Raw genomic sequence first — 15,858 nt, forward strand, 5'->3', positions numbered from 1 at the left:
AGGCCCAGAGCCAGGCATGACCTCATCCTTTTCTCCAAGACTCCACCCTGCCTGCCTGGGAGTCCTGCCTTTGCAGACAGGGGGCCAGCCTGGCAAGCACCCTGGAGAGATGGGACTCCAGGCTCACAGGGACCAGGAGAGAAAGGAAGCCACACACATGTTGGAGCCTGTGGCCTTTATTCATGCCCCACACCAAGTACAGCCAGATGCAAGGCGCCTGCCCAAAGCAGAAACACCAGGGGCCCGGGACTCTGGGTTACACCCTCCAAGTCCCCTACCCCAGATACTCTCCTGTGAGCCAGAAGTGTATAAAGTGCTGGTGTGATGATCCTCTGGGGAAGACCAAAGGGATCAAGAGCCCCACCCCTGGACCAAGGCAACAGGAGGAGGGACTGTGCTCTGGTTCCCAGAGTGCTGAGACGGGGCCTACGGCCACCACCATCAGGGCTGGGGAAGCGCGATGCAGTCCTGGGCAGGAGGGAATTGGGAAAGGGAGCCTTCAGCAGGGATCCCTAATAGGGTGGGGCTGCTGGGGGCAGGGGGAGTTTCTGCACCCCTGTGAAGGGAGGTGGGGGAGGAGGGGAGGCCTTGGGGGTCTCAGAGAATGGGGCAGCCCCTCCGGCGCTTATTCTTGCGGACCTGGAGGCCAGCCCGAGTGGCCATCTCAAACACCTCCCGCACCCCCTCCTTGGTCTTGGCTGAGCACTCAAGGTAGCCAAAGGCACTGATCCGGTTTGCCATGTCCCGGCCTTCCTCAGATCGAACAGGCTCCTGGGAAGGTAGAAGGAGAGTGGTCAAAGGAAGCTGCTGGTTAGGTGCACCTCACCCATATTTGTAACGAGAACAAATATCTCCTCCAGCCCTGACCCCACAAAGCATCCAAGCCCCGGCCACTGTGGATAGCTTCTGGGCTAGAGACCCAAGACTCAAATTTACCTTCAAAATTCTCTCCATCAGCCCTATACCCCACCGTACACTCTTCTCTTGCCTGAGTGAGGATCCACCATCCTCTGTTCTCACTTTCTTCCAATCCATCCTCTATGGCTGCCAGAATCATTTTTCTAACATGCTGACTCTGACCATATCTGTCCCCAGTTTAAAACTTTGCCATAATTATCCTCAAAGAATAGTCTAGATTCCTTATCCTGGCAGCTCTCCCTAATCAACTCATCCTCTGGCTAGAAAGCCACTTACCAGGTCCCCAAATAAGCCAGCTCCCTCACTCTGGGCCTTTTCCCAGCCACTCAGAATACCCTCCGTTCCACATCCACAGCAGCCCACACACCTCCCCAGGTATACTCTGATGGCTCCACCTGCATACCTCAAGCAAAACATCTACTGTAAGAACCCGGTTCCCTGACGGCAAGGATTTTCTTATTCATCTTAATAGCCCCAATGCCAAACCGTGGACAATAGACAAATTAAAATGCCAAGTGACCTTGGACAAGTCACCATACTCTGACAGTTTCATCAAATATTGGGTCAGACCCTAAGGGCCCCCAGGGGGTAGGAGGTGGACGCTACTGTCACTTCTAACACGGGGAGTCAGTAGGAGGGAGGCTCCTTCACCAGCCTGCAAGCCCTCAGAGGGCACCTGCCTCCCCAAGGCCTCCCAGCCCGGAGGCTGCACCCACCTGCTTCATCTTGGCCAGCTCTCTCCGGGTATGTTCGTCTTGCCTCAGGTCCTTCTTATTCCCCACTAGGATGATGGGCACGTTGGGGCAGAAGTGCTTCACCTCCGGGGTCCACTTCTCAGGAATGTTTTCTGCACAGACATGTCCCAACAGGTGTTGGTGCCTCCACTTAGCCTAGAAGGCTTCCCCTGGGTCCCCTTGTCTCCCCAGGGCAGAGTCTTAGAGGCTATTCAGCATGATAGTCCCTTCACAGGTCAACCCACCGCCCCCCCCCTACCCCCGCTCACAGTACACACCCTCCCCTGAGCCCTCCGAGGGCCAGAGTCACCACAGGGAAGGAGGCTAACGGGGCTCCCCGGCACCCTCCCACACAGCTTCTGAAGATGGTTGAAAGGAGCTAAGGCAAGAGCTCCCTCTGGTTGGTTGATTCCAAGGGATTCTCAACCCCCTCCCTCCAACCCCCTCACCCAGGCTGTCGGGGCTGTCGATGGAGAAGCACATGAGGATGACGTCAGTGTCCGGGTAGGAGAGAGGCCGCAGGCGATCATAGTCTTCCTGCCCTGCTGTGTCCCACAGAGCCAGCTCCACCTGACACACAGGGCCAGTGCTTAGCTAGCCTGAGGGCCCCAGTTACACACCCCACACCCTGCCACCCAGAGGTCCTCTCTGAAATCCTGGTCCCTTAGGTTCACTGAACATCTACTTATTGAGCACCTACTATGTGCCAGGGATACTGCTAATCATTGTCACACAACATAAACTAAGGTGAGTTTCTTAAATTCTGAGACAACAGCGTTTGATCTTTGTGCAGTTTGAGCTGCCATTGGGAGCGCCACTATTTTATTTAATACTCATAAAAACCCTTCGAAGGAGGCCTTACCATTATTTCCATTTCACAGCTTGGGGAGCTTAAGCCCAGAGGCAAAGGGACTGGGCCCAGATTACAGAGCCAGCGTGTAAAAAACCAGGAGGTTATCCAGATTTCCTAAGACTGCAGTTTCACTTCCTAACTTCCACTGGTTCCAGCAGGGAGAGCGAAGCAAGGACATGGGTGGATGGTGAGCACGGACATCCCAGGTCCATAAGTGATGGGGGCAGGCGTGGTTCCAAGGGGCTCTTCGCCTTTACCTGCTTGCCGTCCACCTCTATGTCTGCGATGTAGTTCTCAAAGACAGTAGGGACATAGACTTCTGGGAATTGATCCTTGCTGAAGACGATGAGGAGGCAGGTCTTCCCACAGGCCCCATCCCCCACGATCACCAGCTTCTTTCGAATGGCAGCCATGGCTGGGGCTGGTAGGGAAGAGGCAGTGGGGATGTTGGGAAAAGCCAGTAAGTCCACAAACACTTCTCTGGGGCCCCCAAGACCTCCCTGGAAACCGAGGCATCCAGTGAAGGGAGAAGAGGGAGGCAAAGGGGCTTGCTCAGGCAAGTTCTTGCCAAGAACCAATTGTTCGGGCAACTGAGTCTGAAATTCCTAATCTCAGGGTCAGGGACAGGTCTCCCCCATGGGTTAGAATACAGAAGTGGGAGGTGGAAGAACCACCCACTTGGGAGACAGAAAGCATGAGTTCTAATCTAATCCACTCACCAACTGTGGGCCCCTGGACACCTAGAGGGGTGCTCAGGGACCAGTGACGTGTCCAGAAGAGCAAGCTTTTATCTATTCTACATATCAGGGTTTCAAGTCAGATGTATCTGTTACCAGGATTTAGATACTTTTTAAAGTATAATAATTGTGAAGGTCCAATCTGGAACACATTGTCCCTCAGTCAGCACAAGCCATGCCTGCCCAGTGAAAAACGAAGAGTCCCTACCCATAAGGGTGGGTAAGGGAAAGAATATTTATCACACCCCTAGGTGCCAGGCACTATGGTGGGCATTTGGACAAAAATCACCTCCCTCAGTCCCCAGAAGCCTGGAAGGTCGGTAGTGAGCTCCCCATTTTGACAAACTAGGAAAGTGAGATTCATTGAGGTTAAGACACGAATTCAGAGTTGTGGCAGGGATGGCACTCAAACCAGGGCTGTGTGACTCTAGAGTCTGTTGCTTTTCTACATATCACCCCAGAGGTGGGAAGGAGAGCAGAGGGAGGGAAACCCAGACAGAAGGCAGCGGCAGCAGCCAGCAGGCTTCCCTGGCCCACCCTGGCCCGGTCCCCAGAGCCCCGAGTCACACAAAGGAGGCTCAGTCCAGGCAGTGCCCACAGCCCACACTCGGGCAGCCTGCCTTCCTCCCCCTGCTTCCTCCTGGGCCTGGCAGCTACACTGGGTCACTCAGCCCCAGGCAGGGGACAATGACCACACTGTAGGGAGCCACACATCCACCACAGCAGAGCGACTGAGAATAATCCACCAGGGAATCACCTCCACCCACTCCCTGGAACAGCCCCTTCCTCCACTCTGTCCAGCTCACCCTGAGGCCCTGCCCACCCCTCCCTGTGACTCAGGGCAAGGAGTCAGCTTCCCAGGGTTTCCATGTGTCCCCTGCCCCCAACACACACCAAAGAGCATCTGCACAGTGCATCACACCTTCCCAGCTTCCCCGCGCCTAAGCTGAGCCTCACTTCCTCCTTCCCTGGGGAGAGGAGCTGACCTCCAGCCGGCTGGAGTTCCCAGGCCTACAGCCCAGGAGGAAGAGGGCGGGCTCTGGGCCTGAGATGAAGTCGAGGCTGTTGGGAGAAGCGGGGGCTGGAGCCGGTGCTGGGAGGAGCCCCAAAAAAAGAGACAAATGAGGGCCAGTCCCAGCACCAACCACACAGGGAGTAGTTAAAAAAGAAGGGGATGGTAACCTGATCTCTGCCCCAAACCTGGCTTTTTCTCAGTCCCACATCCTGTCAAACTAGGCTGAACTCCTTTACTCCCCACACACCACCCCCACCTCACAGCCCTGCCTTGGTCTGCCTTTTAGGGAGCGAATACTCCAGCCCAAGGCAAGCTCTCTTCAGCAGTGGGATTCCGCGTGGCCTCCCTCCCCTCCACACACACACGCACAACAGTGGGATGGGGGCAAGTGGATATGAATCAGAGGGAATTTATAGGAGTTGAGGGCCCGGCCACACTCTCCCCATCACAACAGGGGCTCTCTCTGATACCCCAAAAACAGGCAAGAAGGCATTCACCCTGCCAGCAGATCCCCTCCAAAAACGGAAACCACCCTTCAGAAAAGGGGGTCTCAGGCTTCCCTGGTGGCGCAGTGCTTAAGAATCTGCCTGCCAATGCAGGAGACGGGTTCGAGCCGTGGTCCGGGAAGATCCCACATGCCATGGAGCAACTAAGCCCGTGCACCACAACAACTGAGCCTGTGCTCTAGAGCCCACGAGCCACAACTACTGAGTCCCTGTGCCACAACTACTGAAGCCCGTGTGCCCTAGAGCCCGTGCTCTGCAACAGGAGAAGCCACTGCAATGAGAAGCCTGCGCACCGCAACAAAGAGTAGTCCCCGCTCACCGCAACTAGAGAAAGCCCCCGCGCAGCAACGAAGACCCAACGTGGCCAAAAATAAATAAAATACATTAATAAAAAAAAAAGGGGGTCCCCTGGAAATTCCACCCAGGTGACCAGCTCCCTGACCTACTCCCACAGGTTCCATTGGTCCAACTGTGGGAAGACAGGCTGGGGTAGCCTCAACCTGGGATGGGCAGTGTGGATGGAGGGATGGAGAGCATTCACCACTGGGGTGAATACCAAATGCTTAGGCATGAGTATGCCGCTGCCCTTCCCCACCCCAGGCAAGGCAGTTTAGGTGGCACCAGACGGTGGTGGGCAGAGGCCAGAACTCCAGGGCAAGGGCATGCATTAAATGACCTAGAGCCCCAGAGCTCAGTTAGAAGACGTTCCCTTCAGGCTCAGAAGAGTGGTTGGCCCAGGCCAGGCCAGGCCACCAGGCCCAACGCCAAGATGGCAAGAACAACAGCTCCCTGTGAGAGGCAGCCCCTGAGGAACTGCCCCACTGACCCTAAGAGGGGCAACCAAACCCCACACGGGGCCTGGAATGACCCTGGAACTTCTGGGATCTTCCCTGTAATAAAACAGCTGCCGTCTCCTCATTCTCTAGATTTCCGGATGAACCAGGTTCTGCTGTACCCTGCCCACCACCTCTGAGGTCTAGGGAAGAAATCAGATATCTCCTCCTCAACTTGAAAACCACACACACACACACACACACACGCACGCACGCACGCACACGGGTTGGATCCTTCCCAATCTCCCGTACCTCCACTCCAGGCCGGCTCCAGAAACCATCTAGGGCGACGTCCAGAACCCCGGGGCAGTGGCAGCCCCCGCGGTCACACCCCGCCCCTATTCCCGCCACTCCACCGGCCCGGCGGGGGGGGATTCCCACCTCAGCCCGGACTCGGGCCCCGACCCACACCCAAGCCCAGGTCCACAGAGGGCCGCCAGGCCTGGGAGCTAGAGCGTCTGCGCTGGGGCTCCCTCGCCAAGACCCAAGTTGCCGTCTCTCCCGTCGCCCGGCCGGGCAGGTTCCAGGAAGCCGGGAGGAGAAGGGAACTGACTCCGACTCGGACACCAAGAGGCGAGAGGCCCTGCGGGGCAATTCCCGGGGCCCCTCACTGCAGCCCAGGAGGGCAGGGAGGGGCCGAGCCGGCCCGACCCCCGCACCGCCCAGACGCCGCGTACGAGGGAGGGCAGGCGGCCCGCGCTCGGACCAAAGCCCCTCCCCGGCCGGCGCCCCGAGCTCCTGCCAGGCGGAGAAGGGGGGAAGTGCTCTCCTGGGGATGAGTTCCCAGAACGACCCCGCCGCCCAGAGCCCCAACCCGGGATACCTTCCGCTCCGCCGCTTCCAGCTGCGCGGCCGGTGCCGGAGGCAGAGACTGACCCGAGGGGCACCGCCCCGCCCTCCTCCAGCGCCGCGGCGGGGAGGAGCGACTCGCGGGGAGGGGCGGGCCGGGCGGCCCTTGGCTCCGCCCGCCCACGGCCCCCGCTCACGGCCCCAGAGGGTCGCCCAGCGAGAGCCCCCGGCGTCTGGGGGAGATGCCGGTACTGTGGAGGAGTGGGCAGCGGGGCGAGGCGCGGCGAACGGGACCCCTGAGGACTCTGCCTCTGCCCACCTTCCAGCTCCTAGTGGCGGACCGGCGTCGGGAAAGTTGAGAGGCGCCCGGGGTGGGGTCAGGAAAGGGCCGCTGCTGCCCTCGCGTGGCCAACCGGTCACCCGCGCCTACATCACCTGGGGCTTCGCGGGAGGCGGGACTGGAAAAGGCAGCTTCGGGGACGCCCGAGGAGGAGGCCGCGGAAGATGCCCACCCTCTGCTCCTAGGATCATTGCGGAGTAAGTACAACCCACCATCATCCCCCCAGGCCTGGAGACCTTTCAGAACCTTTGAGATTCAGGGCACTTGGTTCCACCTCACAATTCCCTTCCTTCCCCCTAGCTGGAATTTCCAACTCCTACCCACCCTTCCATCCTGGAAATCTTTCTGGATCCCCAGCTGGGAATTCAGTTGCCACCCCCGTTGTATTATTTCTGTGCCTCTAGGGACACCTAGCCGGGCCTGACGTGTGCGTTGGGTATTTACCAACACCTGTATCTTCTTCCCTGAAAGGTACCTGAGGAGGTGGATGGAGGATGAGGAAGTCTACTCACATTTTACTAGCTTGTGCAGGGCACACTACATAGCTTTTAATAGTCATCACAGATCTCTAGGTTAAGTGTACTCATCCCCTTTTGCCTGTAAGGAAACTGAGGCTCGGGGGAAGTTAAGTGGCTTAACTTTAGTGGCTTACTTTTGCCATTTGTATGTGGCAGAGCAAGAACTCTGATAGTCAGGCCTGTCTAGCTCCAAAGCTGGTCTCTCTCCCTGCTGCCCACTGTGATCCTCCAACCTGTCCCTTCCCACTGTCTGGCACAGTGTGTGGCACATAATAGATTTTCAACAAATATTTGCTGAACGAATGAATGAATGAATGAATGTTAGAAGTCATACAGACTTTAAAGATCTGAAGAGCAACCCACACATTTGCTAAATGACGAAACTGAGGTCCAGTGCGGTTTGGTCCCAGGCCTCTTAACTGGCTCAATAAACTGAGCTATGTGCTCAGTTCAGATCAGTTTCTGCCTTCAAAGAACTTACAATCTAAATTCCAAATGCAGACAACGTAAAGATAGGTAATAGTTATTGAACCCTTATTACATGGACCTGGCTCTACATACATAAACTACTTTAGTCCTACAACTACCTCCTGAGGTAGTACTGTTATCTCCATTTTTCCAAAAAGCAAATTGAGGCTCAGAGAGATTGCAAACCTAGTGTTGGGTTTGGCACCAGGACCCAAACAGCAGGACTTTCAAGCCCCTGTTCCTTGACTGCTACTCCGCACCAACTCCTCATATAGACAGTTGCAGTACAAGAGGCGAGCGCTGTAGGGGGGGCATGCGTGGGCTGTGGAAGGACAGGTGAGATGTTCAGGACGAGGTGATGTGTAGATTTTAAATGAGTTGGAGCTACTCCAGACCCACAGAGTTGTGGAAACCACAAGGCGGGGTGGGGCAGAAGACGGGGCCGGAGAAGGAAGCAGTGGCCAGGTCATGAGGGTCCTTATATGCCACGCTCAAGAGCTGAGTGTCAGTTTTGGTCTAGGTGCAGCAAGGAGCCACCAAAGTATTTTCTCAGAGGAATCACCAACTCAGATTCACCCTGTGGAAAGGGCTCCCTGGCTGCTGTGTATATTGTATATTGGGGAAAGCAGGGGAGTGGCTTGGAGACAATTAGGAGGCTAATATACTGAAGGACTAAGGTAGTGACTGTAGGGATGGACAGATAGAAATATATTTAAGGGACTTCCCTGGCGGTCCAGTAGTTAAGACTCCGCGCTTCCAATGCAGGGGGCACAGGTTCGATCCCTGGTCCCCCGGGGAACTAGGATCCGCATGCAGTGTGGCCAAAAACTAAAAAAAAAAAAATTGTTTTTAAAGAAATATATTTAAAAATATATAATCAACAATACTTAGTGATTGATTAGCTTGATGAGGAAGAAACGGAAGCCAAAGGTGCTCAACTCCAAGAATTCTAACTTGAGTAGCTGAGCTGGTGCCCCCTGAGATGATGAGCGGGGAGAGGACATATTTGTGGGGGAAGTAATGAATTCAGTTGGAGGAATGTTGAGTTGAAGGGCCTGTGAGATGTCTAGGAGATGTTCGGGAGACAACTGGGACAGTTTTTAGTCAAAGTAAATAAAGACACACATATTTATCCATCTGGTTTATTTGCCAAGAGCTAAAATTTTGGATCTAACTGGCACCCCTTCTTCAGTTAAATTGCCACTAAAGAAGGTCAAGGAGACAACTTCAGAATTTGGGTTGGGAGAGGGGTAAGCATGGAGAGGCTGGGATGGTGGTGGAAGGTTCGGGGCTGAGCCCCTCAGGAGTAGCTGCCTGGCCCTCCCAGGGGGATGACGAAGACCGAGATGTCATCCCCGGAACCCAGCTTATTGTTGGGGAGACGCCAACCACGGTCCCGGGGGGTGCCCCGGGCCCCCAGGACCAGAGCTTGGGCCAGAGCTGTGTACCTGTCAGAAGCACATGTGCACATTCATGTACCAACATGTATATGGGAAGATGGATACACAGGCCCTCATGTGGGTCCCCAAGCATTTCTTCCCTGTGTCCCTTCCTTCCCCATCGTCATCCCCTTGCCTCCATACAACCCCTACCTGCTGGGGTCATTGGGCTCATAGGCTGACAGCACCCTGTCCACAGTGGCAGCTACCTCACAGTCACTGGTGACATCCCACAGCCCATCTGTTCCCAGGACTAGCACGTCATCTGGGCAGTGCTCATACTGCGTCAGGTCATACACTCGTACCTGGTGCGGAGAGAGGGTGCAGAGGGAGCTTGGGGATAAAGCGACCTTGGGAGAAAGCTGGCCTGAGACCCCCAGAGCAGGGAAGGCTAAGGAGGCTCCCATGTGGCTCACCTCAGGGAAAGAGGAGAGGAAGGGCTTGATGGGCAGGGTAGAACTGCAGACCCTGAGGTTGTGGTCTCCCAAGCCCCGGGTTACCCCAATGGTGGCCATCATTCGAGCCTAAAGGAAATGAGGAGGGGGCACTACTATAACCTTCTTCCAGTCTCTCTGGGACCGTGGACCCTTTCCACCCCTACCCTCGGGTAGAACCTCCACCTCCCTAGACAAGTTGTGGTGGGTCCTCCTGCCCTCTCCCACCTCTACCATGGAGTTTACCTTTTTGCCCTCCCCACAGACCAGAGGAAACCTGAGATCCTCCAGCTCGATCTTTTTGTAGGCCCTGGGGAGGGGTGAGTAGAGGAGGCATCACCCAGGCATCAAAGTCCCTCTCCCCTAGGAGCCACACCCCTTACACAAACCCCTTAGAAGGGCCACATTCCCCCAGCTCCCAGCCTGGCCCAGCCTCCAGCTTCCACCTTGCTGCTGGCGAGGGACTGGTTGTGTTGCCATGGAAACGGGCCCCAGCTCTGAGGGAAGTGTTACCAGCCAGTCATGTTCTGGTCCCGGTACAGCATCCTCTGCCCCAGCTCCTTAGGCTGAACTCTGCGGGGGAACTCAAGGTGGGTGAATTCACCACCCAGCAGCTCTGGTTTCAGGAAGCCCTGGGGTTGGGAGCGGCCAGACAGAGCAGAGGGCCAGGGGGCATTAGGTTTACAGTACACCCTGGTGTAGAGGTGATGTTAATTACAGCAGACCCTTAAATGGAGTCTACTGTGTACCATGCACTGTTCTAATATTAACATATATTAGCTCATTTAATCCTCACAACAACTTTTAAGGCAGGAACTCTTGATTTATGGAGAAGTTCAGGGAACTGTTGAAGATCACACAAAGTACTCAAACCAGGATTCAATCCCAGGCAGCCCAGCTCCAGAGCCATTGCTTTAAAGCACTAAGCTATCCTGCCCCTTAGGGGCCTTTGCTGTTTCCTTCCCCCACTCTGACCGCACTTCCTTCCTCAGTTGGGGCCACAGTGGGAGGCACTGGAGCAGCCCACGCTCTTTCCTGCCACATCCTCCACACCAGCTCAGCCCTGCACTCCATAGTCTGTGGAGTGGCCTTCCCAGTAAGCTCCCAGTAAGGAGCGGTCTGTCTGTGTGGTGAGGGTCGGAGAGTCCTTGGGACACAGGGTACAGAGAGACACAAGATTAGTAAGGAATGGGAGTAGGGAGTTTAGTTCCTACTTACAAGCGTCTGAAGACGCTGGCGCTCAGTCTCCGGGGTGAACTCCCGCGACATTGGAATGATTTCTCCATTCCGGACAATGATGGCTCTGCCCAGAGAAACAAAAGGTTTGGGCTCAGCTCTCTGCAACCCCCTCACATAAAGAGTTCCAAAAAGACAAGGCCCTCCCTCAGAGTCCCTCACCCAGACCCCCAGTTTTCCTCCCCTCATAGCTATTTCAGGCCCTTCCTTATGTCTCTGATCCCTCCTGACCCCTTCCAGTCTCTGAATTTTAACACCCACCACGTCACTCTCTTCTATTCCCCCATCCCAGAAGCTTGACCCCTCCCCCGCACAGCCTTTTTCAAAGCTCCCACCCCATACCTGCTGTCACCTGCATTGGCTACGTACACCTTGCCTAGCAAGTAGACCACAACCAGTGCACAGCAGCCCCCCTCCACTTGGTGGCCACGCCGCTCCCGGGCCATCTGCTCATCCTGCCATATGAGGAAGGGTCAAAGGGGGTGGATGAAGAAGAGGCTCCAGACACACAGCCACCCGCCCCACATCTGCAGAAATAATCTGGCCCAGCAAGCCACACTGGTGGACAGTAGGGAAGATATCGGTATAACACCCACTTCTCCCTCCCTCTGAACCAAGTTCTGCTCAGGTTCTCAAAGCTGTTATGGGTTCTCAGCGTCACCTCCTCAGGCCACCTGACTCCCATACAGAGTTGACCAAAGTGTCTGCCTGGCAGGCCCTTGGCCCGGGCCACCCACTTACCATGAGCTGGAAGGCATTCTCAATGGCACCCACTACCAGGCTCTCATGAGTCACTTCCTTCTGTGAAGACCAGCAGGACTGAGGACCAACCAAGTGAGAGGAATCAGAGGAACCTGGAGCCCCCGGGGTGGACGGGAGGCAGAGGGGAGGTGGCGAGGGGTCCTGGAGTATCTCCACCAGGTCCTTTAGCTGCTCCCGAATGTGGCGATGCAGGAGCCTAGAGGCCATTTCGGCAGCTCTGCCCCCTGCATGCCCATCAAACAGGCCCCAGTAGTAGAAGCAGAGTCCCTGGTGGAGGAAAAGTTGGAGGTGAGTGTGTGTGTGTGTGTTATGCAGGGAGAAGAGCAAGACTCTGGGCATCCATATAAACATTAGAGAGGAGGTTAGATATTGGTATTTAAGGCAAATTAGATTTATTCACTCATTCACCAAAGGCATACTATTTGTCTGAAAGCAAAGCATCAAAAAAGTCAAACTCAGAGGATAAAAGATGCAAAAATAAGCAATGGTAGTTATTAAATCATCAATAAATATATGAGCATCTCCATTTTAAGTGGAAAACTAAATATTCATACTGACATGGTAGAATCTACCTGATCAATGCCAGATAAAGGTTCTGTGCCATTAAGGTAGAAAGCTAGTGAGTTAGGAGTTAGGTCTATCACATGGCTCAGATTAAAACTGAATGCCTAGAATCCCTGGGGATAGTTGTCTCCTGGGAAGGTTAGGAAAGGGGGTGGGGAGCTTACCTGGCCTTGGCTAGGCTCCCTAGGTGCCCCTGAAACACTCCTCCGACCTTCCACATACACCACTTCACAGCAAGCCTGGTCCTCATTGTGCCGGCTCTTGCCAGCGTTGATGACCCTGTCAGGCCAAAGTGACCACATCAGGTTGGACATCAGACCAGGTCCTGGAATAACTCCCACCTGAGACGCACATACCGTCTCTGGCCTGCTGGCCAAGCTGAGAAAGGTCACAGCCACCTGGGAACCAGGCCAGAGGGAGGAGGAGAAGGGAGGCAGGGCAAGGCACAAGGAGTACTGCCTGGGTGTTGGGCTCCACCACCTCCTAGAAAGGCCACAGCAGCACTCTCCCACCTCAGGTCTCCCATCCCTTCCCTAATAGTGCCACTGGGGGAGGACCTGGATGGAGGGAAGGAGGTTTTAATTCCTGGCTTGCCAAGACCCTGCATCCACTCTGACCCCCAAAAAACTCTTCTAGCGCCTTGTCCACAACACCCCACCCCACCCTCATGAGCACACCCACCTTTATCGTAAAATCATCCAGTGAAAGTTTCTGCTGCTTTTTTTTTTTCTTTTTTGGCCTCATGTGGGATCTTCGTTCCCCCCCCCACCCCAGGGATCGAACCTGAGTCCCCAGCATTGGAAGCATGGACCATTGGACTGCCAGGGAAGTTCCAGTTTCTGCTGTTTGGCAATGAGTAAGTGCTCCGGCACAGATCAGGAAAGAGGAATTGAAATAGGGTAGGAGTGGAAGCCTCCCTGGACTGCGCAGGAGCCACATAACCCCAAACTCTTCCCAAATAGGAAGTTAAAGGAGCTGGTAGTGGGGCCGCGGGTCCACCAGCCACAACCCTCAGCCCCTCAGCGGCCCCATTTCCCTCAGTGCTCTGCTCTCCCAGCAGATGCATTAAAAATCCACCGGCCCTGTAGGAATTCCCTAGTGGTCCAGTGGTTAGGACTCCGCGCTCTCACTGCCGGGTCCCCGGGTCAGGGAACTAAGATCCTGCACTGCCAACAAACAACCAAACAAGAAAAAAAAAATTCACGCAGCTTGGAGCAAGCCGGCTGCTGCCGCCACTCCCACCGCTCTGGCCCGGAGGTCCACTTCCTTGCCTGGCCAGGGCAAGTCCCCCCACCAAGGGGTGTTCAAAGGGGGCCCTCCCGCTTCCCCGGGCGGCCCCTCCCCCGCCACTGGGGAAGCCGGCGGCCGCCTGGTGTCTCGGGCTATTTCTGGGTGTGGAGGGGGAGGGGAACGGTAAGAGGACAGGGAACTGGGGCGCTGGGGTCGGGAAGCCCAAGGAGTTTTTCCAGCCGCCATCTCCTATATTAAAAGGGACCCCCGCTCCTTGAAACCTCTCCTCCCTTAGCCATTAAACTACCGGGCCGCGACTGAGAACTGGCCAACTCATCGTTCACGGGCCCTCCACTCTCCGGGCTCTGGGAGAGAACAAGGTCCTGAAGCGGTGCGGGTGAGGATAGTCAGCGAGCTAGAAAGTCCTGAGAAAAGCTGCACCCGACTTGAGAAAGGGCTGGGAGTGGGTGCGGCCCGAAGCCCAGAGGACAGCAACGGTCCTGGGAAAAAAGAGCTCCTGGCACCAAAAGCGGCGAGAAGGGATGCGTCCCAGCGCCCGGGATGCCGAGGTGGGGAGGAGGTTGGGAATGGGAGTCCCATCCTGGTTAGGGTGCCCCCCGGGGACGCTCACTCGGCGTAGCCCGTGCTCCAAGGCAGGCGACGGCCGGTGTCCGGGGGGCTTTGCACAGCCCGGCCAGCGTGGTCATCGGCGCGTCGCAGGCCCCCAGGGCTCAGCTGCAGAAAGGTCGGTCGGGAGAAGCTTGCTCGAGCCTCTACTGTCTTCGCGGGCGCCGCACTCCCGCTCCCAGCCCTAGCCGGAGGGCTTCTGGGAGCTTGTGGAGGGGCGGCGGGTGGCGCCGAGGTCGAGTTGGGCAGGTCCGGCGACTTGGGGCGCGGAGGCGGGGCGCCCCCAGAGCTCACCAGGTGCGCCACGGCCGAGCGCACCCGGTTTAGCATGCTGCCTCCCTGCCCCGCCCTCGGCCGTGGCCCCGCCCCAGGACAGGCCCCGCCCCCTAGGGCTCTGGAGGGGCGGTGCTCGCTCCGGTCAGTTCGGTCCCACCATAGGCTCACGGCCCGCAGGGCCGGTCCCCGGGAAAACTACCTGCGGCTCTGGGCTACCCCGGGAACAGCCCCGCCGGCTTGTGGCCTCTCCCCCGCCCCGTTCCGACTTCTCCCGCCTCCGCTTTTTGGGGGGAAGAAGGGTCTGCTGTTGTAGGAAGGGGACAGAAATCTTATTTCAGCCTTGCTCTATATTCATCAGCTAGAACTTCCCCATTGTGACGGGAGGGTGGTGTCTCCTCGCCCTGGGTTCGTTGTGGCTAGCCTGCCCAGAGGGTGATGGAGCTGATGATCTCCGTTAGCGACCGCTGGGTGTGAAGCTCCAGGTGTGGTAACACCTCTGGCTGCGGCTGCCGGAATGAGAGTGAGGGCCAGCGAGCTGCTGCTGGGGGTGGTGTGGAAGTGGTAACAAGGCAGGCTGGAGCCAATCATCCTGAATTAGGGAGCTGGGTAAGTTCCTGGATTCCCGAGGGCGCTGTGCCCCGTGAAGACCACCGCTAGATCCAGCAGAACAGTTACCACTCCGACTCCACTTTTTTTTTTCAGGACCCAATTTCCGCCCATATTTGGACCTCCCCTGACCACAGCAGAACTGTTAGTAAGGATAACAATAACTACATTTATTGAGGACTTACTAATAATAGGCCCTCTACAAGGCACTTTCTATACTTTAGGCCCTTTACACTGCACACTAACCCTGCAAGGTAGGTTTTATTATGTTCGTTTTATGGATGACGCAGGACTGGGCGCTCCTGTCATTTTACATGACTTGTTCCAGGAGGTCAACAGCCAGTGGGAAATTCATGCCCATGTCTGTTCCCCAGCCACCCACACTGATTCTATCTTAAGAACCAAGCTGATTTATCTAGATCAGAGAGGAAGGGTTAAGAGGTAGGTGAATAGAAGGGGGGAGGGGTTCCTCCTCTCCCACCCTCCTCCTCTTAAGGCAAAGGCTGAGAACAGTCCAGGTGAACAACTGTGGCTGCCACCGGGGGGAGACAGAGGCCAGGCTAAGTCCCTGCCTGAGGGGAGGGTGGTACTGACCTGATGCTGGAACAGCTATGTTCCTAAGCCTGGGAATTGATTGTTAGGCCTCCAGAGACACCTCCTACCCCACACATGGTTCAAATGGGGACAAGGCCCTTATGGTCCTAATGCAAGTCAGGGTAGTCCTCAGGGACTGGCACCCAGTTCATGGTGGGGATTCCACCTCTGGACTCTGTCAGCTGGGTGCTTCCTGACCATGACCCTCTCTGTTCCTGGCTAGACTGTACCCCCAGAAGGGGTGTCTTTTCTGGTAGCTTCCAAATAAAAATCTCACAATGGTCATTCAGGTTTGTAGACTTCTATAATTATGCCTGCACTTTGGGCAGAGAGAAGGAAAAAGAAGAAAAGAAAAGAAAACCAGAAAAAGTCAGACCCA

General features: G+C 56.0%; 3 protein-coding genes across 7 annotated transcripts in view; 1 reads left to right on the forward strand and 2 right to left on the reverse strand.

The window, feature by feature from the left end:
* Window positions 1-156: 156 nt before the first annotated feature.
* On the reverse strand, window positions 157-6,571 carry RHOC (ras homolog family member C). Of its 2 annotated transcripts, none has more exons than XM_036861284.1 (5): window positions 6,420-6,571; window positions 2,763-2,926; window positions 2,102-2,222; window positions 1,635-1,765; window positions 157-771 (listed from the first exon to the last, which is right to left on the reverse strand). In XM_036861284.1, exons 2-5 carry the CDS (start codon window positions 2,916-2,918, stop codon window positions 598-600), a joined length of 582 nt encoding a protein of 193 aa, XP_036717179.1. In that variant the 5' UTR covers window positions 2,919-2,926; window positions 6,420-6,571; the 3' UTR covers window positions 157-597. The 2 variants fall into 2 exon arrangements, with proteins under 2 accessions (XP_036717179.1, XP_036717184.1); XM_036861289.1 differs by lacking the exon at window positions 6,420-6,571 and adding an exon at window positions 5,849-6,239 and having other exon boundaries at window positions 161-771.
* A 2,266-nt stretch (window positions 6,572-8,837) lies between these two features.
* Window positions 8,838-14,346, reverse strand: PPM1J (protein phosphatase, Mg2+/Mn2+ dependent 1J). Of its 3 annotated transcripts, none has more exons than XM_036861270.1 (10): window positions 14,008-14,346; window positions 12,311-12,425; window positions 11,562-11,849; window positions 11,190-11,275; window positions 10,803-10,887; window positions 10,098-10,216; window positions 9,831-9,894; window positions 9,567-9,674; window positions 9,304-9,455; window positions 8,838-9,159 (listed from the first exon to the last, which is right to left on the reverse strand). In XM_036861270.1, exons 1-10 carry the CDS (start codon window positions 14,331-14,333, stop codon window positions 9,012-9,014), a joined length of 1,491 nt encoding a protein of 496 aa, XP_036717165.1. In that variant the 5' UTR covers window positions 14,334-14,346; the 3' UTR covers window positions 8,838-9,011. The 3 variants fall into 3 exon arrangements, with proteins under 3 accessions (XP_036717165.1, XP_036717157.1, XP_036717172.1); XM_036861262.1 differs by having other exon boundaries at window positions 11,163-11,275; XM_036861277.1 differs by lacking the exons at window positions 9,831-9,894; window positions 10,098-10,216 and having other exon boundaries at window positions 11,163-11,275.
* Window positions 12,991-15,858, forward strand: part of TAFA3 (TAFA chemokine like family member 3) — a 41,562-nt gene continuing 38,694 nt past the window's right edge. For both annotated transcript variants that reach the window (XM_036861301.1, XM_036861295.1), the window contains exon 1: window positions 12,991-13,002. In XM_036861301.1, the coding sequence (XP_036717196.1) occupies window positions 12,999-13,002 (4 nt within the window). In that variant the 5' untranslated portion in view covers window positions 12,991-12,998. The remainder of the gene's footprint in view (window positions 13,003-15,858) is intronic.

This window comes from Balaenoptera musculus, chromosome 1, assembly GCF_009873245.2.
Source record: "Balaenoptera musculus isolate JJ_BM4_2016_0621 chromosome 1, mBalMus1.pri.v3, whole genome shotgun sequence".
NCBI lineage: Eukaryota > Metazoa > Chordata > Mammalia > Artiodactyla > Balaenopteridae > Balaenoptera > Balaenoptera musculus.